Genomic DNA, 23143 nt, shown 5'->3' on the forward strand with positions numbered 1-23143 from the left:
AGAGGCGTCACGGTTGCTATAGACGTGCGTTCAGGACTGCGCATGCGCACTGACTGATCTAGCCTTAAGCTTTTTATAACGTTATTTAGCTTTATATCTCACAACATTTCAAGAAACAGAACAGTGATTTCCTCCAGAAAAACCTACTGATTCAGTTTGATGATGGATAAATTATGCATGCATAAAATGCATAAAGCACTTTAGAAGTAAAAGCATAATATCTAAATTTCTATACAAATCAATATGTAAGTAGAATTCAGTCTTATCCCATATAACCCATTATAATGATAACAAATGGGGGATTGGCTGGTATTCAGAAAAAAAAAATTAATATAGCTTTATTTTAAATGTCTTTACACACTAAAAAGTCTATATCTTCTCAATTATATAAATAAATCATGAGGGTGTAAATAAGGCACAAATGACACTTCCTCCAGAGAATATTAGCAATGATAATAATAATAATAATAAAAGGACAAGACTGTTCTTACAGACAGATATAACTCAAAGTAGTAACATGACTATGAAAAGAGGTAACACAGAAGGTCATTTTAAGTAACGAAGGCAATGCAGAATCAGTCTTACCAGAGAAATCCAGGTCAATAAGCGGAATTACTGTAACCCAACTCATCACAGACATAATTCTCCCTGATTATCACACAGATGTCAGCCTAAAAGAATCCTATGGTTTGGTTGTGGATGATGGTTTCCAGTGTATACGAGGCTGGAGCAGTTTTTCAAACCCAACTGAGGAGCCAGTAATTTATGATATGAGTAATATATGATATCCACAGTTCTGTGAATGACATTTTACAGTGTGTGCAGTATAACAATGAACACCTGAAACCTGGATGTGCAGAGAAAAAAAAGGGGGAAACAAACAAACAAACAAACAAAAACACGGATAAAAATATACCCATGCTGTGATGAGGTTCATATTTCAAAACCAAACTAGTTTCTCTTTGCAAATTGTCCATACTGACATGACTATGCCCTACAGAAAACACTTATTTTAGCATTACTTGTTTTATTGAGTTGCAAAAATATTACAATTCATATTGTAACATATCATATAATACAGAACACAGGTCACTGATAAATCATAAAACAAATCATAGACTCAAAAAGCAAGTCAAACCATTTATCTTAAGGTTTTTAGATTTTAGTGTGCATTTAGCACTGAACATGTTTAGCAGGTTTTTTTTTTTTTTTGGTTAATTAACTGATATTTGTGAGTCAGCATTAAGGCACCCATAAAAATAATGAATCAAACTTTTGTTCACCTTAACTAGTCCCAGAAAGACATAACACCGAACGGAAACAGATTGCTTTAAACTGAATGTGAATACAGAATTGAAATATCAATAGCAAGATGTGCTTTAGTTGTAAAAATCATGTTAATTAACATGAGCAGATCAAATCTAACTCAGCAGGAGCAGGTTTTTATTGAAGTAGCTGTTATTTGTAAGTAAGGGTGTAAGGTAGACTCTCAGAGCTTAGAAAAAGTAATGTCTTTGAGGCTTTTCTTCTCCATCGCTGCCTGAGCTGACTTCATTAAATCTTGGGTTTGAAGCATGCTCATATTCCAGGTGTTCTGCAGAAAACAAACAGGAACAGAAAACACAGGTAAGAATAGATTTCAGTTTAACCACTGAATGACTAATGTTGTTTCTGTTTAACAAAACAGTCCTCAAAGGAGCACTTGATGGCTCAGAAACTGAATATTACAATTGTGTCATTTATAATTTTTCACTTCCATTTATATACATATAAATATATACATATATATAATATATATTATATACATATATATATATATATATATATATACATATATATATATAAATAAATAAACTACAAATATAATGGCTGTCCTCATGGGAAGGGTTGTACTTGTACTACTACTTGGACTGATGGACTCATTAAAAGAGAAGAAAAGAAAAAAAAAATTATATTAATAAAAAAATGTAATTAAAAAACAGGAGTATACTGTATATACTGCTACAGTTCACTTTCTGTTTAGTTTAGTTTTTCTATTGATAGCCTATGTTTAATGTATTTGTTCTGAATTTAAGGAGGTGGTTGATGCTTTTTATTAATATCCAAAATGGCCAGGTTGGTTATTCTTTCAATTTCAATACCATTTCTAAACAGTAGATGGCTGTCATTCTTGTATTATAAAGATATTTTACAAAAGAAAATACCTGCCACCTGTTGTTAGTTTTTATGTCATTGTTTTGTGAGTGACAAACTGTACTGGTTTGGATGACAATATTTGTTGGCGTATTGGAAGAATGAGTTGATTTGAAACATGTACTCTGTGACGTGCTTTGGTAGTTTTAGTGTATATGTGAATAAATTAAAATTACTGCTGTGGACTCTGCCATGCTGAAAACTGGTTATGAGAACTGTGTGAAGAGTGAAAAGAAGAGAAAAAAGTAACCGAAGAATGAAATGGCTCCTGGCAATTGTCTAAAAAAAAAAAAAAAAAAAAAAAAAAAAAAAAAAAAACTTTTGTAGGGAATTTAAGAAACATAGCGTAATTTAGATTTCAGACCGATTGTTACAGCTCACTACCCTACACTAAGACAGACACAAATACTAATTATTCCCTTATTTGCTTGTAGGTTCGTTCCATATGTCTTATATTGTGGTTGTTTTTTTTTTTTTAAAGGTTTCAATTAAGTATTTTTCCCTGTTTGTCTGTGTCACCTCTTAGCACATCACATGATGTGCAACCTGCCTTTCATTGCTTTCATGTTGATGTTATTTTAATCCCCATATCCAATCTAAATCTGTTTTTCTTTATCATTATTATTATTATACTTGTCACTTTCTCAATTTATATACTTTATACTGAGTCTGCTCTGAGTTCAGATCTTACTATGTAATTGAGGGCCTCTGGAACACTGTGGTCTCTGGAGTAAATGAGATTGACTTTAGTTCCCTGGACTGCTACAGGACTTTTGCTGGCAATCTCTCCTGCCATCTCCAGAGCTCCAGCCATCATAGTATCTTTATCCGGGAAAATACGACTGTGTGCAACAAAAGAGAACAAACACACTCATGTTTACTAAAATGTATAATAAAATTTGAGGCTGTTCTATGTTGTGAATACAGCTGCTATATTCAAAATAAAGCATATCATCCTATAGCTTATTGCTTAAATATCTCACCTGACCAGTCCACAGCTTTTGGCTTCATCAGCGTACATCTTCCTTGCAGTGAAAGCCAACTCATTCACTAGACTGCAAGACATTAGAACAAAATGTTTCTATCAATTGTATAAACCCAGTGCACTGCCACTGGCTCTATAACACGCTTTAAGCAAGTACCTTCGACTTCCAATCACTCTGGGGAGACGCTGCAAAGTCCCGACATCAGCTGCCAAACCAATGTCAACCTCTAACAGAAAAGGGTGATCAATTCAGGCATTCAAATTCGAATCAATACAAATCAAAGTTATTCTAAAAATGGAATTAAACAAATAAAAGGGGTTCAAGTTGGGACTACAAAGAGCTTTACAGAATGGATGATTAAAAAGCGGTCAGTTAAAGTCACAACAATCAAATAAAAATGCCCAGACCTTGACCTGAAACCAGGCATCCTGTGTACACAGTCGTATATCACATGCTGTGATTAGGTCCACGCCTGTAAAAGAAGAATCAAAGGAATGATGGCATTTATCATGGCTTCCCCAGCTGAATATTAGGTTAAACATACACATATTACTGTAACTACTGCTTAATTTAAATGATTTTAATAAACCCCAACCCTTAGCATTAAACTACCACAACATTTGTGCTATGAATATGAATTATACCTTGCATCGTGTGATTTAGATTTTCATCTGATGAATAAATTATGTGGGAACAAATCTATAAACTTACAATTAAGGAGACAGCAAAATATCATAGAGACTTGTTGGTGGAATCTTTTGACTTACCACCACCTAGACACCACTTAGAACATTCTTGCAACTGAACATAAGGTTAAACATACACATCTTACTTTTTTATTTTTATTTACTTATTTATTTCTTTGCTCACCAGGGAGTTTGTAAATTATTTAACAATGTGTGTTGTGAAAAGTGCTATTTAAATAAGCCACATTAAACTTCTATCTGTACTATATACACAATAGAAAGTATAAAATGTTGTGACAACCTCTTTACACAGGAAAACTAACCTCCTCCTATACATGCTCCATGAATGGCCACAATCACTGGTTTTGGACACTGTACAAGCACAAGAGACAAGATGAAAAATATGATTTCTGCATGAGATAAAGCCTAGTTGACTGTGTACATTTCTAAATCCAAATCTTGCAATGGACTGATTGTTAAAGCCAAACATAATGTTCAACTTAAAATCTTGTAATCCTCCAAACATCTTCATGGCATGCCTTCTTCTCAAATGCATAATGAATTCATTTTCATTTTTGTATGGATTTTCCCTTATATTTCCCATATTACCTAGATCTTTCTTTTGTTTATAATTATCTATGTATTAATATGCTTTCACAGTGTGATGCTTAAAAAAAGTAACCTTTTCAATGACAGAGAAGGTCTCTTGGTATTTAGTTATGATGCGGCGCACATTCCATGAGATCCTGGCTGTGTCATCACCTTCGGGCTGTAGAATATCACTGGCCATGCCCATGAGGTCAATACCTTTACAAAGATTATTACATTAAATATTTATAAATGGCATATAATATGTAATACATTCAGTGCTGCAGAATGAATGTCTCTTTCCAGCTGCATTTAAATATATTCATTAAGTGTTAGTGGTGCGTGCTAAGGAAAGTATTACTATAACTAATGCTCATTTTGAATTATTTCAATAAGCATTAAACTACTGCAACATTTGTGTTATGGATATGAATTATACCTTGCATTGTGTGGTTCAGATTTCCATCTGATTAAAAAATTATAGGTATAAAAAAATCCATAACCTTACATTTAACCAGAAACAACAATTCCACATCAACACCTACATGAAACAAAAAGTGGAACTGATCAAACCGAAAAACCCAGCACAGCAACACCTACATGTAGCACCGTGGCACTGAGTATTGCACGGGCAAGAAAAATGTTGAAAATTAAAAATCTATGTCTAGATAACCATAAAACAGTCTATTTGGTCAAACTGAAAAATTTTCTATTCAGTTGCCAGTTGCTAAAACATTGCTGAAATGAAACATCATGCAATTTTGAAAATGTATTTTCATATTATGAGAAACAGACTGACCAATCAACAAATCACACACAAAACTACAATAAAACAAAAGACCTAGACTAGCAACTGGTCATATTTGGCAAGACGTCTGATAGCTTTACCTGAAGTGAAGAGCTTTCCAGCACCTGAGAAAACCACGACACGGCACTCTGAGTCCTCAGTTATCTGATTGAAGCAGTCAACCATTTCACTACAGGGGAAACAAAAATACAGTAATTAACACCAACACACAGTAATTCAGCATAATAACATGAACATCGCTAAGCCTGTCATGACATGATGGCAATTATGTTAGATAACTAAGATCATTGTGAACTTTAAATTCATAAAATGGCATAAAATCTTTCCAATATAAATGATGAGATACTACGTTTAAAACTTAAAATATTAATATTCATTTCAAACTACTCTTGTGAAATGATTGCTTATGAAGCATTACAGGAATTCTTAACGAAAAATTAAATGAAATAAATGAATTATTCATAGCATGTGATATGGACATGGACGTCATACAGCCAGAATGCCTTGTTCATTGCATTGCGTTTCTCCGGGCGGCAGATCTCAACATGAGTGATGGTCTCAGCTGGCCGGCTGACTGACAGGGTTGTGAAGGGGGGTGTCGGCCCTCCTGATGAAGACATCCCTCTAACAGCGTTCATTAACGGCATCAACAAAGCCTGTTCTAATCACAAAACAGACCAAATGCAGGGCTGTCAGTGATGGATCTGGATTTATAAAGTTCCTATAAAGTTCAGACAGGTGTTCTAGCACTTTAAATTCAATTCACATATTGCCATTCAAATAAGGCCATTTAAATCAAATCAGGGTGAGGAATTTGCCCATGAAACACTACAGGTCAAACATTTAATAAAGATTTCATTGTTTAAATGCAACATATAATATGTCACATAATCCTTCAGAAATCATTCTAACATGCTGATTTAGTGCTCAATTCTTTTCTTGTTATTATAAATGTTGAAAACCGCCTTTGCCACTTATTTATGTATTTATTTATTTAATTTTCTTATTTGTGGAAACCATTTAAAAGTCTGAGGCAAGAAGATAAATCTGAAGAAATTAATACTTTTACTCAGTAAAGATCCATTAACCAAATGTTACCAAAAGTAACATTTATATTGTTACAAAAGATTACTATTTCAAATTCTGTATATATATACAAGCACCAAATCAACATATAATAATGATTTCTGAAGGATCGTGTGAAACTGAAGACTGGAGAAATGATGCTGAAAATTCAGCTTTGCCATCACAGGAATAAATCACATTTTTAATATAGTAAAATAGGAAACAGATTACACATTTTATAATGATTTTCACAGTATTACTGTTTTTATATTTTGTTTGTATTTTTTATATTTAATTTACTGTTTTTATATTTTGATCAAATAAATGCAGCATTGGTGAGCATAAGAAAAAAAAAAATGTAACATAAAAAATGTAATTATTCCAAACTTATAACTTGTAGAAAAAGTTGCGCAATTACAAGGTTACTGATCTGTTCATTTCAGCGTAACCTATCCTAAGATATTTTAACGTGTTATGAAAGAAAAGGAATTAGTTAAATGTTAAAAGTGGTTGTTGTTGTTATATTAGATTTATGTCATGTAATGACAAATGTGTGCTTTAATTGTTTAAATATTAATTGTAATAAATCGTAAATAATAAGATTACCAAACATAGAATGTTTTTCATTGTACTGTGCATAGCTTATCTGCACCATTTATGCAATATTATATTATTTATTTATACAGTTTCCAGCTGGCAATTACGACTGCATGCTATATCGTTTCGATATATGATTTATCCATTATGTATTGTATTCTACACTCAAAAAGAGAACTAACATATTATTGAGTATGTGACCTTTCACCCAGTTAACTGATCTCAGTATGTGTGTAATGACACATTCACCTACAGTCAGCTGCAGTTACAGACAAATAAAATGTTTCATTACAACGTCAATGTAACTGTCCGATGATTTACAAAAAGAATGCAATCTATAGTTTTGATTCTAACAGGTTGATTCTTCCATCCAGCGTTCAATACTTAATCACAATAACATTTATACAAACAGTGAATATTGTTAATGTGAGTATTCGAACAAATGTAGTTAGATGATCAGACTACAACTTACTTCTGAAGGCAGATCTCAATACAAATGCCATTGGTGCCCTTTGACCAATATAGTCACAATCACAGAGGAGGAGACCTGTTTATGAAAAATATCACAATACTACCTTCAAAAATGTGGTTTACCTTTATGTTTAAATGGTTGAAAATAATTGAGGTAATCGTCACAACAAAACGAAAGCACGGATCATATCTCAGTCTGTCTTTAAGTAAGGTTGGTTTGTTTTGTTCTGCAGCTTTTATTTTTAAGAACTCATCATGGTTTCCTCTGACGTACGGTGGCTCTTAAAGGACAACTATAGACTGTAAAAAAACGAGGACAACACACAACAGAGGAAATGCCATCGTCGTGGAGTATTTTTATTTTTTTTGGTAAACTTTTAATCATCAGCTTGTGGGCTAACCTTCAACATGTTTGCCATTAAACAATCGTTTTGGATTTATCTATTTTTAGAGTTTACACCGAGAAATTGCTGTTTTATATGAGGAGTCGATTTCGCGACGGGTAGGATTCAGTTTACGGAATTTCTCATTCATTTCTATGGTATCCGTAAACAGCACAATTCCAATAGTATCCAGCTGCAATGTCAAGGCGGATCGGTTATCAAGGCGCACGTGATCCAAGTTGTCCGTCACACTTTCTTCAAAGGCAGAGCTCAGCTGTGGACTTTGGTACCTCCAAAATATAAGACCATCTCTAGTTGAATCTCTTTCAGTCTTACGACCGTCACTCACCATTTGCGAATATCACTGAAATGAATGTGCAGTGCTGTAAAATTCTGTGCTGTAAATGTCTGTCGCCAATTTAGTTTTCTCCTTTAAATCAGCGATATTTTGTACACTACAAATACTACACGTACCGAATCGTACTGTACCGTACCGCTCAGTGGAAACGAGCTATTAGAGTAAAACATTTATCTCAAAATGATAATACCCCCCATTTTAAACTGTTATTCTCCAATGAAAGGTTAGATTTTTGTGATTTTTTTAAAATAAAAGTTCAAAAGGATTAACAATGCAGATTTATTTTCACAGCCTTCTTTGATCATATTTAACAAGGGTACCAACAATTCTGACCACTTTTATCTGCCCTGAGGGCTGTTCGTCTGTGGTGCACATTTTTTAATCACTTAAAGTATTTTAAAGCCTATAACATTTTTTAACTGTACTATTGTGCAGTAAAATGCACTTTAAGGATTCACTTTTGAAAAAACTGAATGAGAAAAAGTAAAAAATGTGCCAAAAATGTGTCTCCTGGTGGACAACAGAGACTTTTAAGATGAAAATGATATGAAATTGTTAATTTTATGATCATTTAATGGCTCTTCTCTCTTGATCTCGCTCTCCTAAATTGGTCACTGCTTAGTTATTTGAAGTTATCCTAACAGGAGTAGAAGGGCAGTTTTTAAGCGTATTTCATAAATGAATTGTATTCTGAAGCACAGTATCAAAAAAAAACAAAAAAAAAAACACCCTTACATGAGATATCTGAAAAAGAACTCTGATCAAAATTAGAGAACACTTACAGATTCCTCCAAGTTATTGGTGTTAATCTGGTACCTGGTGCTAATTTCCTTAATTTTATGATAAACTGTATTTGACTGACAGCATTTCTCCAATTTTAACCGAGATTGCAACATGGTGGGGCGTTCTGTGTTGACTGAAACCCTGCATCAGCAGGTTGTCCAAATGAAGGCCAAAGGTATGACACTTTCAAACCACTGCAAGAGAACTTGGTCATTCCGAATCTGTGACTTCTCAAATATTGCAGCTTTACAATGATGCTAATTCATTCAAGTCCCCCCAAAATTCTGGTTGGTCCATGTAAGTCAAAATGCATGAGAAAGACAGGATAATGCATACTCTCAAGGGGGAATTGGTTCAACACTGCAGCTGGTATTGCTCGTCAGTTCAGTGCTGATCAGGGTAAGGATCTGTCTCACGTTTAAGAGAAGTCGGACTGAAAGCACACTCTGCGGTGACCAAGCCTCTCATCAGCAGAAATAATCAAGGCTCACCTTTGCTGAGGTCTGATGGGGAACATTCTGTTTGGCGTCAAACGGCAAAAGACTAAAGGCCAAGTGCATAAAGAAGTCAGTGAAAGGTGGATGAGAAAGTGTCGTGGTTTGGGGGATGTGTTCTACAGCAGAAGTTGGGCCTCTTTATTCAGCCTGCAATTTTCATGCGAGACAATGCCCCTATCACACTACAAAACAGGGTAAGAACACTGAAATAATGAAATGGCTGGCCCGGAGATCTAACCTAACTGAAAATCTCTGGAAAATCCTTGGCAACAAAGTTATGCCTAAGAAACAAATTAATAGCTAACAAACCAATTACAATTAACAAACCATGAAAAAGAGTGGAAGAAGTGTGGACCAAGATCCAACCTGTACAGTTTGAGAAACTAGTGATGTCCTGCAGCCACGGATGTGCAGAAGACATTCAAAGCATGGACCTCTCTACACTTCCTATTAATTTCTGACAGCTGTATTCCTTAAAATTTTGAGCTTTGAAGACTTAAAAACAAAAATCAAGGATTTATAGATTCTCTAATTTTGATCTCCACTGTATATAACAGATGTCATTATTTCCCTGATACAATGTTAGTTAGAAAATATGGTTAATACAGATTATTTTTTTCCTGTCTACATTTACAGGTTTTTGCCTCATCTACAGTAGATGTGGAATTTTGAGCTGGACTATGAGACTGATTTCACTGATGGTTTACTTGATAACTTCAAGAATGTGTAATTTACTCATTCAACAAAAGCATTTTTAACACGAAAATAATCTCTCCTATAATGTGCAGAAACAACAGCGTTCTGGGGCTTTTAAATCTTTGTGTGTTAGAGCACTCAGCCATGCCAACTACTTGCTTAATCAGAAGTGAGTATTTGAGGTAGGACTACCTGTTTTTCTGTGCAAAGAAAGAACTACTCTGATATCTACATTTGGTATACTGTGAAAAATGTGAAGGAAACTGTGTTAAATATTAAAATAAAGAAACTGAGACCTTCTATACAAAAGATTTTCTTTTGATTATGTACAGAATGACTACATACTTCAAAAAAAACTTTGACATTAACATTTGAACTATGCGACAGATTACTTTCAGTGTTTTTAACACTTTCAATGTATTTAAAAAGAGCTCGTTGCTTTGGTCTGTTCATAGGTTTTGCACGGCCAACTCGATGAATCCAGCGCTGTTTGACTCATACTGGGCATATATCTAAAAATACGGGTGAAAATAACGACAGGAAAAACATCAGACATGAAACAGTGGGACACAATTTATTACCATAAGGCCTATCTTTAAAAAACACACAAGAATACTACTAGTATTTTTGCTTTTGGATTTGGAACAAAATGTAGTTAGATGATCAAGACTACAACTTACTTCTGAAAGGCAGATCTCAATACAAATGCCATTGGTGCCCCTTTGACCAATATAGTCACAATCACAGAGGAGGAGACCTGTTTATGAAAAATATCACAATACTACCTTCAAAAATGTGGTTTACCTTTATGTTTAAATGGTTGAAAATAATTGAGGTAATGTCACAACAAAACGAAAGCACGGATCATATCTCAGTCTGTCTGTTAGTAAGTTGGTTTGTTTGTTCTGCAGCTTTTATTTTTAAGAACTCATCATGGTTTCCTCTGACGTACGGTGGCTCTTAAAGGACAACTATAGACTGTATAAAAAAACGAGGACAACACACAACAGAGGAAATGCCATCGTTGTGGCGTATTTTTATTTTTTATGGTAAACTTTTAATCATCAGCTTGTGGGCTAACCTTCAACATGTTTGCCATTAAACAATCGTTTTGGATTTATCTATTTTTAGAGTTTACACACCGAGAAATTGCTGTGTTTTATATGAGGAGCGATTTCGCGACGGGTAGGGATTCAGTTTACCGGAATTTCTCATTTCATTTCTATGGTATCCGTAAACAGCACAATTCCAATAGTATCCAGCTGCAATGTCAAGGCGGATCGGTTATCAAGGCGCACGTGATCCAAGTTGTCCGTCACACTTTCTTCAAAGGCAGAGCTCAGCTGTGGACTTTGGTACCTCCAAAATATAAGACCATCTCTAGTTGAATCTCTTTCAGTCTTACGACCGTCACTCACCATTTGCGAATATCACTGAAATGAATGTGCAGTGCTGTGAAATTCTGTGCTAGTAAATGTCTCTGTCGCCAATTTAGTTTTCTCTTATAAAATCAGCGATATTTTGTACACTACAAATACTACACGTACCGAATCGTACTGTACCGTACCGCTCAGTGGAAACGAGCTATTAGAGTAAAACATTATCTCAAAATGATAATACCCCCCATTTTAAACTGTTATTCTCCAATTTGAAAGGTTAGATTTTTGTGATTTTTTTAAAATAAAAGTTCAAAAGGATAAAACAATGCAGATTTATTTTCACAGCCTTCTTTGATCATATTTAACAAGGGTACCAACAATTCTGACCACTTCTATCTGCCCTGATGGCTGTTCGTCTGTGGTGCACATTTTTTAATCACTTAAAGTATTTTTAAAGCCTATAACATTTTTTAACTGTACTATTGTGCAGTAAAATGCACTTTAAGGATTCACTTTTGAAAAAACAGAAAAAGGAAAAAAATGTGCCAAAAATGTGTCTCCTGGTGGACAACAGAGACTTTTAAGATGAAAATGATATGAAATTGTTAATTTTATGATCATTTAATGGATCTTCTCTCTCGATCTCGCTCTCCTAAATTGGTCACTGCTTAGTTATTTGAAGTTATCCTAACAGGAGTAGAAGGGCAGTTTTTAAGCGTATTTCATAAATGAATTGTATTCTGAAGCACAGTATCAAAAAAAAACAAAAAAAAAAACACCTAAACCTACACAAAATGAGATATCTGAAAAAGAACTCTGATCAAAATTAGAGAACACTTACAGATTCCTCCAAGTTATTGGTGTTAATCTGGTACCTGGTGCTAATTTCCTTAATTTTATGATAAACTGTATTTGACTGACAGCATTTCTCCAATTTTAACCGAGATTGCAACATGGTGGGGCGTTCTGTGTTGACTGAAACCCTGCATCAGCAGGTTGTCCAAATGAAGGCCAAAGGTATGACACTTTCAACCACTGCAAGAGAACTTGGTCATTCCGAATCTGTGACTTCTCAAATATTGCAGCTTTACAATGATGCTAATTCATTCAAGTCCCCCCAAATTCTGGTTGTCCATGTAAGTCAAATGCATGAGAAGACAGGATAATGCATACTCTCAAGGGGGAATTGGTTCAACACTGCAGCTGGTATTGCTCGTCAGTTCAGTGCTGATCAGGGTAAGGATCTGTCTCACGTTTAAGAGAAGTCGGACTGAAAGCACACTCTGCGGTGACCAAGCCTCTCATCAGCAGAAATAATCAAGGCTCACCTTTGCTGAGGTCTGATGGGGAACATTCTGTTTGGCGTCAAACGGCAAAAGACTAAAGGCCAAGTGCATAAAGAAGTCAGTGATAGGTGGATGAGAAAGTATCATGGTTTGGGGGATGTGTTCTACAGCAGAAGTTGGGCCTCTTTATTCAGCCTGCAATTTTCATGCGAGACAATGCCCCTATCACACTACAAAACAGGTAAAGCAGTTCCTTGATGTCAAGAACACTGAAATAATGAAATGGCTGGAGCCCTGATTTAAACTCAACTGAAAATCTCTGGAAAATCCTTGGCAACAAAGTTATGGCTAAGAAACCCATTACAGTTAACAAACCATGAAAAAGAGTGGAAGAAGTGTGGACCAAGATCCAACCTGTACAGTTTGAGAAACTAGTGATGTCCTGCAGCCACGGATGTGCAGAAGACATTCAAAGCATGGACCTCTACACTTCCTATTAATTTCTGACAGCTGTATTCCTTAAAATTTTGAGCTTTGAAGATTTAAAAACAAAAATCAAGGATTTATAGATTCTCTAATTTTGATCTCCACTGTATATAACAGATGTATGTAACCCAAAGTCATTATTTCCCTGATACAATGTTAGTTAGAAAATATGGTTAATACAGATTATTTTTTTCCTGTCTACATTTACAGGTTTTGCCTCATCTACAGTAGATGTGTAATTTTGAGCTGGACTATGAGACTGATTTCACTGATGGTTACTTGATAACTTCAAGAATGTGTAATTTACTCATTCAACAAAAGCATTTTTAACACGAAAATAATCTCTCCTATAATGTGCAGAAACAACAGCGTTCTGGGGCTTTTAAATCTTTGTGTGTTTGAGCACTCAGCCATGCCAACTACTTTCTTAATCAGAAGTGAGTATTTGAGGTAGGACTACCTGTTTTTCTGTGCAAAGAAAGAACTACTCTGATATCTACATTTGGTATACTGTGAAAAATGTGAAGGAAACTGTGTTAATATTAAAATAAAGAAACTGAGACCTTCTATACAAAAGATTTCTTTATTATGTACAGAATGACTACATACTTCAAAACTTTGACATTAACATTTGAACTATGCGACAGATACTTTCAGTGTTTTAACACTTCAATGTATTTAAAAAGAGCTCGGTGCTTTGGTCTGTTCATAGGTTTGCACGGCCAACTCGATGAATCCAGCTCTGTTTGACTCATACTGGGCATATATCTAAAAATAAGGGTGAAAATAAAGACAGGAAAAACATCAGACATGAACATGTGTGTACAAAATTTATTACCATAAGCCTATCTTTAAAAACAACAAGAATTACTACTAGTATTTTGCTTTTGGATTTGCATTATTCTTTATATATTATTCTTGGGCTATATTTGACATGACTTTTAAACAATCTTTAATATGCCAAAAATAAATCCTTAAGCCGATTATAACCTAAATCTACTATGATCTTTGTTTTCACTGCCTTAAAGGGTTCGTTCACCCAAAAATGAAAATTAGGCCATAAATTACTCACCCTCAAGGCATTCTAGGTGAATATGACTTTCTTCTTTCAGATGAATCCAGTCTTGAGTTAAATTAAAAATTGTCTTTGATCTTTCAAGCTGTTTAATGGCACTCAGCAAATGTTGCAGTGCTTCAGTCCAAAAGAAGTATAATAAAAAGCACCCATCCATTAAAAAAAAAAAATAAAAAAAGTGTCTCAAGAAGAAAAAGGCCTGACCATATTGTTTTTTTTTTTCTAAACATACCATAATCAAATAATTAATCTAGCTTGCGCTCACTGTTGTACACGGAAGCAGCTCCGGGCGGATGAAGTATGAGGTCAATTCTGCTCATGCGCCGCTCAGAAATGACAAAAGTGGAAGCTCAGAGGAGAGATCAAAAAACAACGGTCACTAATTAGAGGTACAAAATGAGGATTTGTAAAGAAGAATGTCTTTCATATAAGAGCCAAGAGGAGACTGGTTTCCCTTTGCTTAAGTAAGGAATCTTTGCTTCCTTTGCTCCTGTTAACAAACGCGGGTTTTCATGAGACTCACGCATGATCTCATACGTCATTAGCCAGGAGCTGCTTCTGTGTACAACTGTTGGCGCAAGCTACATTAAAGTGATTATTAAGTTTGGAATATGGTTAATTTTCTTACAAAGACGCATCTATTTGCTACAGGAGGACTTTGTTCACCCCCCAGTGCCATGTGAGACACTTTTTTTTCATGAATGGGTGCTTTTTATTTCACTTCTTTTGGACTGAAGCACTGAAACACCTACTGCGTGCCATTAACAGCTTGGAAGATCAAAGACAACTTTTAATATAACTCCGACTGGATTCATCTGAAAGAAGAAAGTCATATACACCTAGGATGAATTGAGGAAAAGTAAACCATGTTTAGTTTAGCTGGCTCTTATTCGTTCCAACAGCAACAGGGGTTTTTGAACACTACTTTAATGAAAATAAGAAATTTTGCATTATCTTAATTCAAGTAATGAATTGTTTTAACTTTTTCAGTTAAACACAAAAAAACATTTACATTAATGAATGTTTTATGTTTTTAGTTAACTATAATAACCCTGGTAGTAACTGTTGCTGGTTCACACGAAATAATATTTACATTTACAATATCTTTACATTGATCTTTACATTTTGGGTAATGTGATGTCAATATGGTGGCAAATCCACTCCATGTAGTATAAAACAGCTTTTAGAACAGCTTTCAGAGTCTTCATCTCATGTGAGTCTAAATCATTTAAATGATATTTCTCAAAAGTGCTATTTATTTCTTTGTATAAAATTTTAGAAAAAAAAAAAAAAAAAAAAAAACACCGAATGCACCTCTGAAGTTGTGCTGGCTACATCCTGATACAGGGGTTAAAGGGTCAGTGTGACATAAGACAGGGTTGAGTGGAGTGTGCACTAAGCAGGAACCGTGACTAAAATGTGGCCTCTCATCAAATCTACCATGCTTTCCTATTTCCTTTCAAAGAATTTAATACACACACTCTCTCTTACACACACATTAAAACCTGTCACTCCACCTTCTCTACCAAATTACTGGTGGCATCTCAAAATTCGGCAAGAATGTTTTTGCCCTTCTTTACTTCATTCACTCTGAATGACATCCTTGTATGGATTAAAGGTCTAACCACAGGCTAATGGGAAGTGATGTACCCTGGGCCTGACCCTCATTCCCTGTTTCCAGGGTTGTCAAAAGCACATATCATTATTGTAAGAGTGTTTTTTCAACAGAGACTGAACAGCTCCAGAGTTTTGCTGACTGGCTCTGCTGATCTCTTCTGCAGGTATGTGAACTGAATGGCATGGCTAAACAGTGCTACTTGAGTAAATATTTTTAGTATATTTGTGGATAAACTTGCATTCTGTTTAACAATGCACTGTTAGATTCTGAGTTGATTGGTTTTAAGGACCAATTCTCACTATTAACCAGCAACAAAACAAATAATAATGTTGTCTTTTTACAACTAACAAATCATATATCAATTAAACCCACCACAAACAATAAATTTTAGATCCCTTAAACCCACCACATACCTAAACTTAACAACTGCCTTGCTAACTTTTAATCAGCAGCAAATGTGGAGTTTACTGAGGCAAAAGTCATAATAAAGTTAGATAACAGTGACAACTGGAGTTTACATACATAAATTTGCAGATTCAATATATTTATGATTACATGTGTAATCATAAATAACAGGAACCTAAGCAATCAGTTACTTTTTTTAATTGGATTATTTGACAGCCCTAACTTACACATATTTAAAAAAAAAATGGCTCACAGTCTAAATAGTCTAAAGGTTTTTGTAAAACCAGGCCTGTGCGCATATATGAGGTCACAGGAGCTCACAGTAACTACATGACATTTTTTCAGGCACATTAATTAATAGTATCAGTAAGAAATGGTAATAGAAAACCAAAATTGCAAACCATTATTTGTAGTTGTTTGAACTGTAGTTCAAATCTGTGGTCACAGTAACAGATTGTGGGGAAGTTTAACTCCTAACCCTAAGGTTGTGGATTCGAGTCTCGGGCCGGCAATACCACAACTTAAGCCGAGTTCAGACTGCACGATTTTAGCCCAGTTTTTGGCTCGCTGAAAGGTTTTGAGAAATCGCCAACAAATGCCCGAAATCACAGGCAAATCGGTGCTCGTTCACGTGAGTGACAAATCACGCAGTGTGAATGAGCAAAGACGCAATCTGAGAGAATTGCCGACGAGTCGCCAACGCCCCTGAGATATCTGGCATGCTAAATATCTGGACCTGTCAGCGATTTAAAATCCTGCTGTGTAAAAAGTGTTCTGACTGAAAACTACATCGGCTATGACCGACAGCCAATGATAGAGCAAGATAGAGAGCAGCGGGGAGTTCGGGGAAGAGTTATAGACCACAATATCAGCAAGCATGGCTTCTTTTCTTTTTCTTGTTTTCGCTGCAAATCAGCGCACAGGCAATTCGTATTGCAAGCTTCTTGCGGGCTAACATTTTTAATAATAATCCCAGTCTCACGTGAGAACTCCGGTCTTGCACTAGTGATAGCGTGTTGTTTCCTTGTCACATCTCACGTGTGTTTGGTTGTGAAACGTAGTTTGCGTGCCAGACAGAGTTGTCGGCAATTTTTCCTATTGTAAAGTCATGCAGTGTGAAACCTTCTGTCGCCGATCCATTGTGCAGTGTGAACACAGCAGCGACTGAATGCTGGCCAAGATAGTTATGCAGTGTGAAAAGAACAGTGACTTTAGGTGCCCTTGAGCAAGGCACCGAACCCCCAACTCCTCCCCAGGCGCCGCAGCATAAATGGCTGCCCACTGCTCTGGGTGTGTGTGTACTTTGGATGGGTTAAATGCAGAGCACGAATTCTGAGTATGGGTCACCATACTTGGCTGTATTTCATGTCACTCACTTCAGATGTGGAATTGATATAGACAAAAAACCTCTGAAGACTATGTTGTACTATATATTCACCTTGAGCAGGTTCAGGTCAGTGGCCTGTTGTCTTTGAGCATGCTGTGCAGACTCACTCTGGGGATGAACCAAGTTAAACAGACGCACCAACCTCACTGCATCCTGCATTCTGTAACCATGATAACACACGATCATCATGCAAAGCAATCAGACTTCTCACAACACAATACATAATTAAATGGAAAATAAAGGTGCTGTGAGCGATTCCAGCGAATCAAAACTTCCAAGAGAGTTTTAAAGATTGAAGCTCCCTCCAAGCTTTACCGATGTTCACTCAACTTGCTTCTTTTGTGGTTTCTTCATTTTGCTTTCATATAATACATGCAAGGATACCAGAAAGTGATATGATGTAACTATTTATAAGGCACATTTTAAAAGGAGCAAACTCTTCCCCATTGGAATTAATACAGCAATGCAATAATGTTTACTTGATGACACACTTCAAAAAGACAGTTAAAACACCAACAATAAACACTGCTATGGCATAATCCATGTGTGCAATTAATCGCATTCGTTTGTCGTGCGCATCTCGTCAGTAAAGCCGGTCCCGTGATTAGTGCTAAATCACCATCACCTGCTTTTAGATTTGCCAATTAGGCAAAATCGCCCTCATAATCGCCGATAAATCGCATTCGATTTCGAACGCGATATCGCCTAGTTTGTCAGTGAAATACGGCTCTGTGTAGTGAAAGCCGCTCAATCTAAAAGCAGGTGATGGTGATTTATCACTAATCACGGGACCGGCACGAGATGCGCGCGACAATCGAATGCGATTAATTGCACATCCCTATTTTAAACCCTCCGGTACACTTGTGCAATAGACTTTCAATGCAAATGCATTACTCTAAGTATGTTTTCGTTATTTATAAAAAAAAAAAAAAAAAAAAAAAAACAACAGTGAAAAAATAATTTTTTATTTTATTTTTTCTGTGGAAACTGACAGCATCTGTTTATGCACTGAACCCAGATAATTCCTTTTTTCTCACTCATACTCACAGGTCTCTCTGCAACATGTCCACAAGAAGGCCATCAATTCGCCGGCCATTAACCAGATGCCAGGCCAAACCACCGAAGAACCGTGTAGATCTGAGCAGATCGTATTTCCCATGCTTTTCAATGTCCTCATAGGTCAACATGAGCACCTAAAAGATCAAATAACTATTATTAATTAGTTCAACCACAACTATTTCCACTGAAGTATACAGAAAATAAGTGACATAAGCAGAGCGCTCCCCGAAAAATTCAGAATAGCATGTTTTCATGCACTGGACTTATATACATCTGTCTGTCATCAACTCACGTTCTTAAATTCTGCAGAGTCTGGCTCAAATTGGACAACACATTGGTTTAGCACATCTTCATGTCTATCCTGTTCAAAGACCACCTGTAGAAAGAAAGACACACTTAGAAATTACAGAAATTAATACATGTGCAAATCGATAAGACTTAATCAGCTTTTGCACATTCCTTACCCTAAGATTTTCTTCCTTAAATATGGGTGGTGGTGTGATCTTGCGACCCTCTTTGGGGAAATAAACTTGTATTATCCTATCTCTTTCATTCCATGTTGCTTTTCTTAGGGTTCCACTGGGCTCTCGCACAACTATAAATCTTTCCTTTGGAATAATGGTGAGAGAAACAAAATTCCAACAGTAAGAAAGATAAGTAAGATAGGTAAGAAATAACACAGTACCTCTATATACACACAAAAAGTTCTGTCTGAAATTGCATTAAAAGATCAGAAAATTACCAAGAAATTACAGTAAATAAAAGTATTGCCTTATTCCAGTTTTTACCCTAGAACAACAGGAACATTCAATAAATGTAAAATGAAAGTATCCACAACACAGACATGATAAACTTTGTCGCAATCCCTATTTTCTTACTCGATGCGGGACGTTAAAGTTGATGTCGGTGAAGACGTATTTAGCAGTGTTCATGCCTTCTAGCATCTGATCTTCAGAGAGCACATCATTTATAGGCTTCCTCTCAGGCAGGACCGGTGGCATCTTCAGCAAATGTTTTGCTTGTTCCTCTGCCTTACGCACTGCCTGCTCAGCAGCAGAACACATGAACCCAATTAAGACCACAGTTTTTCTAGCAGAATAAGTGTACAATCACACCATAAATCTCATGTTATTACCAAATGTCATTCTTAATCTCTTTCCATTTCATCATGTACCTCATTAACCCCATCTTATCATAACCATCTTCTCACATAACCCATCTTGAATCCCAACCTAACATGAAAAGTCTCACCTCCTCTAATTCTGTGTCTGTCATAAGCTTGTATTTAGGTGGCGTTAGCTGCTGTCTTATGGGTTGGAACACTTTCTTCAGGTCCAGACCTGTGATTTTGGTCAGAATGTCTTGAACCTCTGTATCTGTGAACTGAGCTTTAGGTACATCCACAAAGATTGGAAGAAGAGGGGAAATAAATTAATTAAAATTAATTAAATAAATAAACACTGATCGACTGAAATTATGCTTATATTCAAAATGTATGTTAATGTGTTGTATGGAACAGTTACTGTATGTTTTAGCATGGTAATAAAATGATACTTTGAAATATACCATACTATTTATATACTTAATTACCATATCCACACAGCACAGTATTTACATGGCACTCAAAGGAACTTAAAATAATACTATGAAATCAAAACATTTAATTGACAGATAAGAATAACAGCATCAAAGTATAAAACGTTAAATTACTGTGGCACGTTTGTTAGCTACAACAAGGCCATCGAACTGTACTTTTTCGTCCATCATGAGCTATTTTATGCTATTTTATGATTAGTATTTATGTTTAGGTTTAGTAGCCATATGAGACATTAAAACTACAAAACATTAAACGTGATACACAAGGTCAACTCTACACTATTGTGAAGCATATAACCATTAACGTCACATTTACAGTACACATTTACTTTACTTACTGCTGCGTGATGTTGATACACAGAACATTCGCGTAGTAGTCTGCAAACGCGTTTGCACGTGATCTACACATTTAACACAAAAGTAAGACCTTACTAAGCACCTTGTGAAACTGAACGCAGCCATGCTGTGAATGATATCACTGCGACTGTGTATTGCTTCTTCTTCTTCTCTTTTGTTTTTTATGGCGGTTGGCAAACCAACTTAACGGTGCATTACCGCCACCGACTGGGCTGGAGTGTGAATCAGGAGATATTGGATCTTTTTTAAAAAAAATTAAAAAAAAAAAAAATTTAATCCTACAGGCTAAGTCTGTGTCTCTAAGAAACTTAATAACAAATTGATGAATGTTACTGGATGCTTTCCCTAATAAACCTTGCATTGTAAAATTATTCTGATTGACACTTCTGAGAGACTGAAAAAGCTGGTTTCTTTTCTTGGCTGTACTTTGTGCACTGAAATAAAATATGCTCTACAGCTTCTAAATGACTGCAATATTGGCAGTTCTCCTGTTGGATGTTTCCCTATTATCTTCAATGAAGAATTGAGCCAGTGTGTCCTATTCTTAACCGTGTAATTATACTTTCTTCTCTTCTACTCCTACACTCTGTCCTTCCTATACCCACTTCTGGTTGTATATTATATAAATGCCTCCCTTTATCTTGATCCACCCAATACTCCTGCCATTTTGATCTTGCATATGCTTTAATGAATGTTTTAGCTTCAGATTTACTATATGGAACTTATTTCTATTGTGTTTCAGTGTTTGTTTTGCAAGTTTATCAACCTCCTCATTCCCTTTCACTCCAACATGTGCAGGTACCCAGAGAAAACCTGATTTTTTTAAAATCCTTTGCATTTAACTTATGCAAAACCATACAAATTTTTATGAATTATATCATTTCTTATAGATTTCCCAGTTTTTATGCTTTCTAAAGCTGAATAACTATCAGATATAATCACTGAGTTATTTAACCTCATTTCCCTCTACCCATTCCAAGGCCAACCAAAATTGCAACCAGCTCTGTTGTGTATACTGATAAATTATCTGTTATTCTTTCCTGCCATATTACCCCATTCTTTGGAATATACACAGCTGACCCAGCGTGTCCTGTCTTTGGATCCTTAGAACCATCTGTAAATATGAATGTATAGTCAGAGAAATGCATATCCAGATAATATTTAACCATATCCCTCACTGCTACTTCCTTTGACTTACTTTTTTATTTCCTTATGAATGCCTAAATCTACATCTGGTATAGGGAAAAACCATGGTGGAATAGGAGGGACTGAAACCGTTGAACAGTACTGTAATTTATGTAACCCAATATTCTCAGCTTTCGCATCGCCAATCCACCCCAAAACTTTTGTAATTGGACTTTCCATGTTCCCAGCAATCTTTTAAGATAGCTTTAGCTGGATGGCTATCAACTTGTCCCTTCACATTAATCCAGTATGCTAACATCAGTTGTACCCTTCTGATCCTCAAAGGCATCTCACCCATTTCCACTTGCATAGAAGATACCGGGGATGTTTTAAAAGATCCACTAAATATCCTTAGAGCCTGAGCTTGCATGACATCCAATGTTTTGATATTAGACTCTGCTGATGACATATATGCTATACACCCATAATCAAAGACAGACCTCATTAGTGCCCAATATATATTTTTTAAAGATGCCCTGCTTGCTCCCCATGCTGGTCCTGATAAACAGCGTAGGATATTAACAATCTTTTTACATTTATTAACCATTTTTTCCAAATGAATCTTCCATGTCAGTTTTTCATCAAACCACATCCCAAGAAAACCTAATAATCTTCATTTGCTCAAGAGGCTGACTGTACAAATTTAAGGATACAGGTGTGATCTTATGCTTTTTTGAAAAACATATGACTTGTGTTTTTTTGACACTGATAATCTAAATCCCCATTTTATTTGTCCATTTTTCCACTTCCTTAATTGCCTCTTGCATTTTTGCTTTTAACATAAGATTCATTACGGCCTCTAAACCATAATGCTCCATCATCAGCACACAGGGATTTTCCAATTTTCTGGTCAATATTTGAGAATATATCTTTAATCATAATATTGAATAATAATGGGCTACATACACTACCTTGTGGAGTTCCGTTCTCTACTGTATATACCTCAGAAAATTCTGCACCTACTCTTACCTGAATATTCCTATTAAACAAAAAATCCAAAATCCAATTGAATACTCTACCACCAATTCCTAATCGTTGTAATTTAATTAATAACCCTTCTTTCCAAAGCATATCATATGCTTTCTCTACATCAAAGAAAACTGCTATTACCACCTCCCTATTAGTCTGTGCTTTCCTAATATCGGATTCTAAACATAATAATGAATCCATTGTACTTCGCCCCTTACGAAAACCCACTC

The 23143-nt window shown here is 35.6% G+C and overlaps 2 protein-coding genes across 4 annotated transcripts; both read right to left on the reverse strand.

Annotated features, from left to right (window-relative positions):
• Window positions 1-1010: 1010 nt before the first annotated feature.
• Window positions 1011-10933, reverse strand: LOC109100078 (delta(3,5)-Delta(2,4)-dienoyl-CoA isomerase, mitochondrial-like). 3 transcript variants are annotated; one of them, XM_042770917.1, is made up of 10 exons: window positions 10916-10933; window positions 5754-5922; window positions 5342-5430; window positions 4548-4672; window positions 4189-4237; window positions 3587-3651; window positions 3336-3406; window positions 3177-3248; window positions 2885-3035; window positions 1011-1594 (listed from the first exon to the last, which is right to left on the reverse strand). In XM_042770917.1, the coding sequence occupies exons 2-10, from the start codon at window positions 5906-5908 to the stop codon at window positions 1490-1492; spliced, it is 882 nt and encodes a 293-aa protein (XP_042626851.1). In that variant the 5' UTR covers window positions 5909-5922; window positions 10916-10933; the 3' UTR covers window positions 1011-1489. The 3 variants fall into 3 exon arrangements, with proteins under 3 accessions (XP_042626851.1, XP_042626850.1, XP_042626849.1); XM_042770916.1 differs by lacking the exon at window positions 10916-10933 and adding an exon at window positions 7518-7672; XM_042770915.1 differs by lacking the exon at window positions 10916-10933 and adding an exon at window positions 7396-7668.
• A 2896-nt stretch (window positions 10934-13829) lies between these two features.
• Window positions 13830-20910, reverse strand: LOC109100077 (28S ribosomal protein S22, mitochondrial-like). Its single transcript, XM_019113571.2, has 8 exons — window positions 20741-20910; window positions 20058-20194; window positions 19685-19849; window positions 19271-19414; window positions 19099-19182; window positions 18795-18940; window positions 17799-17907; window positions 13830-14030 (listed from the first exon to the last, which is right to left on the reverse strand). The coding sequence occupies exons 1-8, from the start codon at window positions 20862-20864 to the stop codon at window positions 13941-13943; spliced, it is 999 nt and encodes a 332-aa protein (XP_018969116.1). The 5' UTR covers window positions 20865-20910; the 3' UTR covers window positions 13830-13940.
• Between the last annotated feature and the right edge of the window lie 2233 nt (window positions 20911-23143).

The sequence above is a fragment of the Cyprinus carpio genome, chromosome A15 (genome assembly GCF_018340385.1).
Source record: "Cyprinus carpio isolate SPL01 chromosome A15, ASM1834038v1, whole genome shotgun sequence".
Taxonomy (NCBI): Eukaryota; Metazoa; Chordata; class Actinopteri; order Cypriniformes; family Cyprinidae; genus Cyprinus; species Cyprinus carpio.

Coding starts and splice junctions, on each gene's coding strand:
- LOC109100078 (XM_042770915.1), bottom strand. CDS start 7,426: ATGGCATTTGTATTGAGATCTGCCTTCAGAA. Junction 3,249..3,335: donor AGAGTGATTGGAAGTCGAAG/GTACTTGCTTAA, acceptor AATGTCTTGCAG/TCTAGTGAATGAGTTGGCTT. Junction 1,595..2,884: donor CAGAGGCCCTCAATTACATA/GTAAGATCTGAA, acceptor TGTTTTCTGCAG/AACACCTGGAATATGAGCAT.
- LOC109100077 (XM_019113571.2), bottom strand. CDS start 20,864: ATGGCTGCGTTCAGTTTCACAAGGTGCTTAGTAAGGTCTTACTTTTGT. Junction 19,850..20,057: donor CAGACACAGAATTAGAGGAG/GTGAGACTTTTC, acceptor GCTGCTGAGCAG/GCAGTGCGTAAGGCAGAGGA. Junction 17,908..18,794: donor GACATGTTGCAGAGAGACCT/GTGAGTATGAGT, acceptor TCATGGTTACAG/AATGCAGGATGCAGTGAGGT.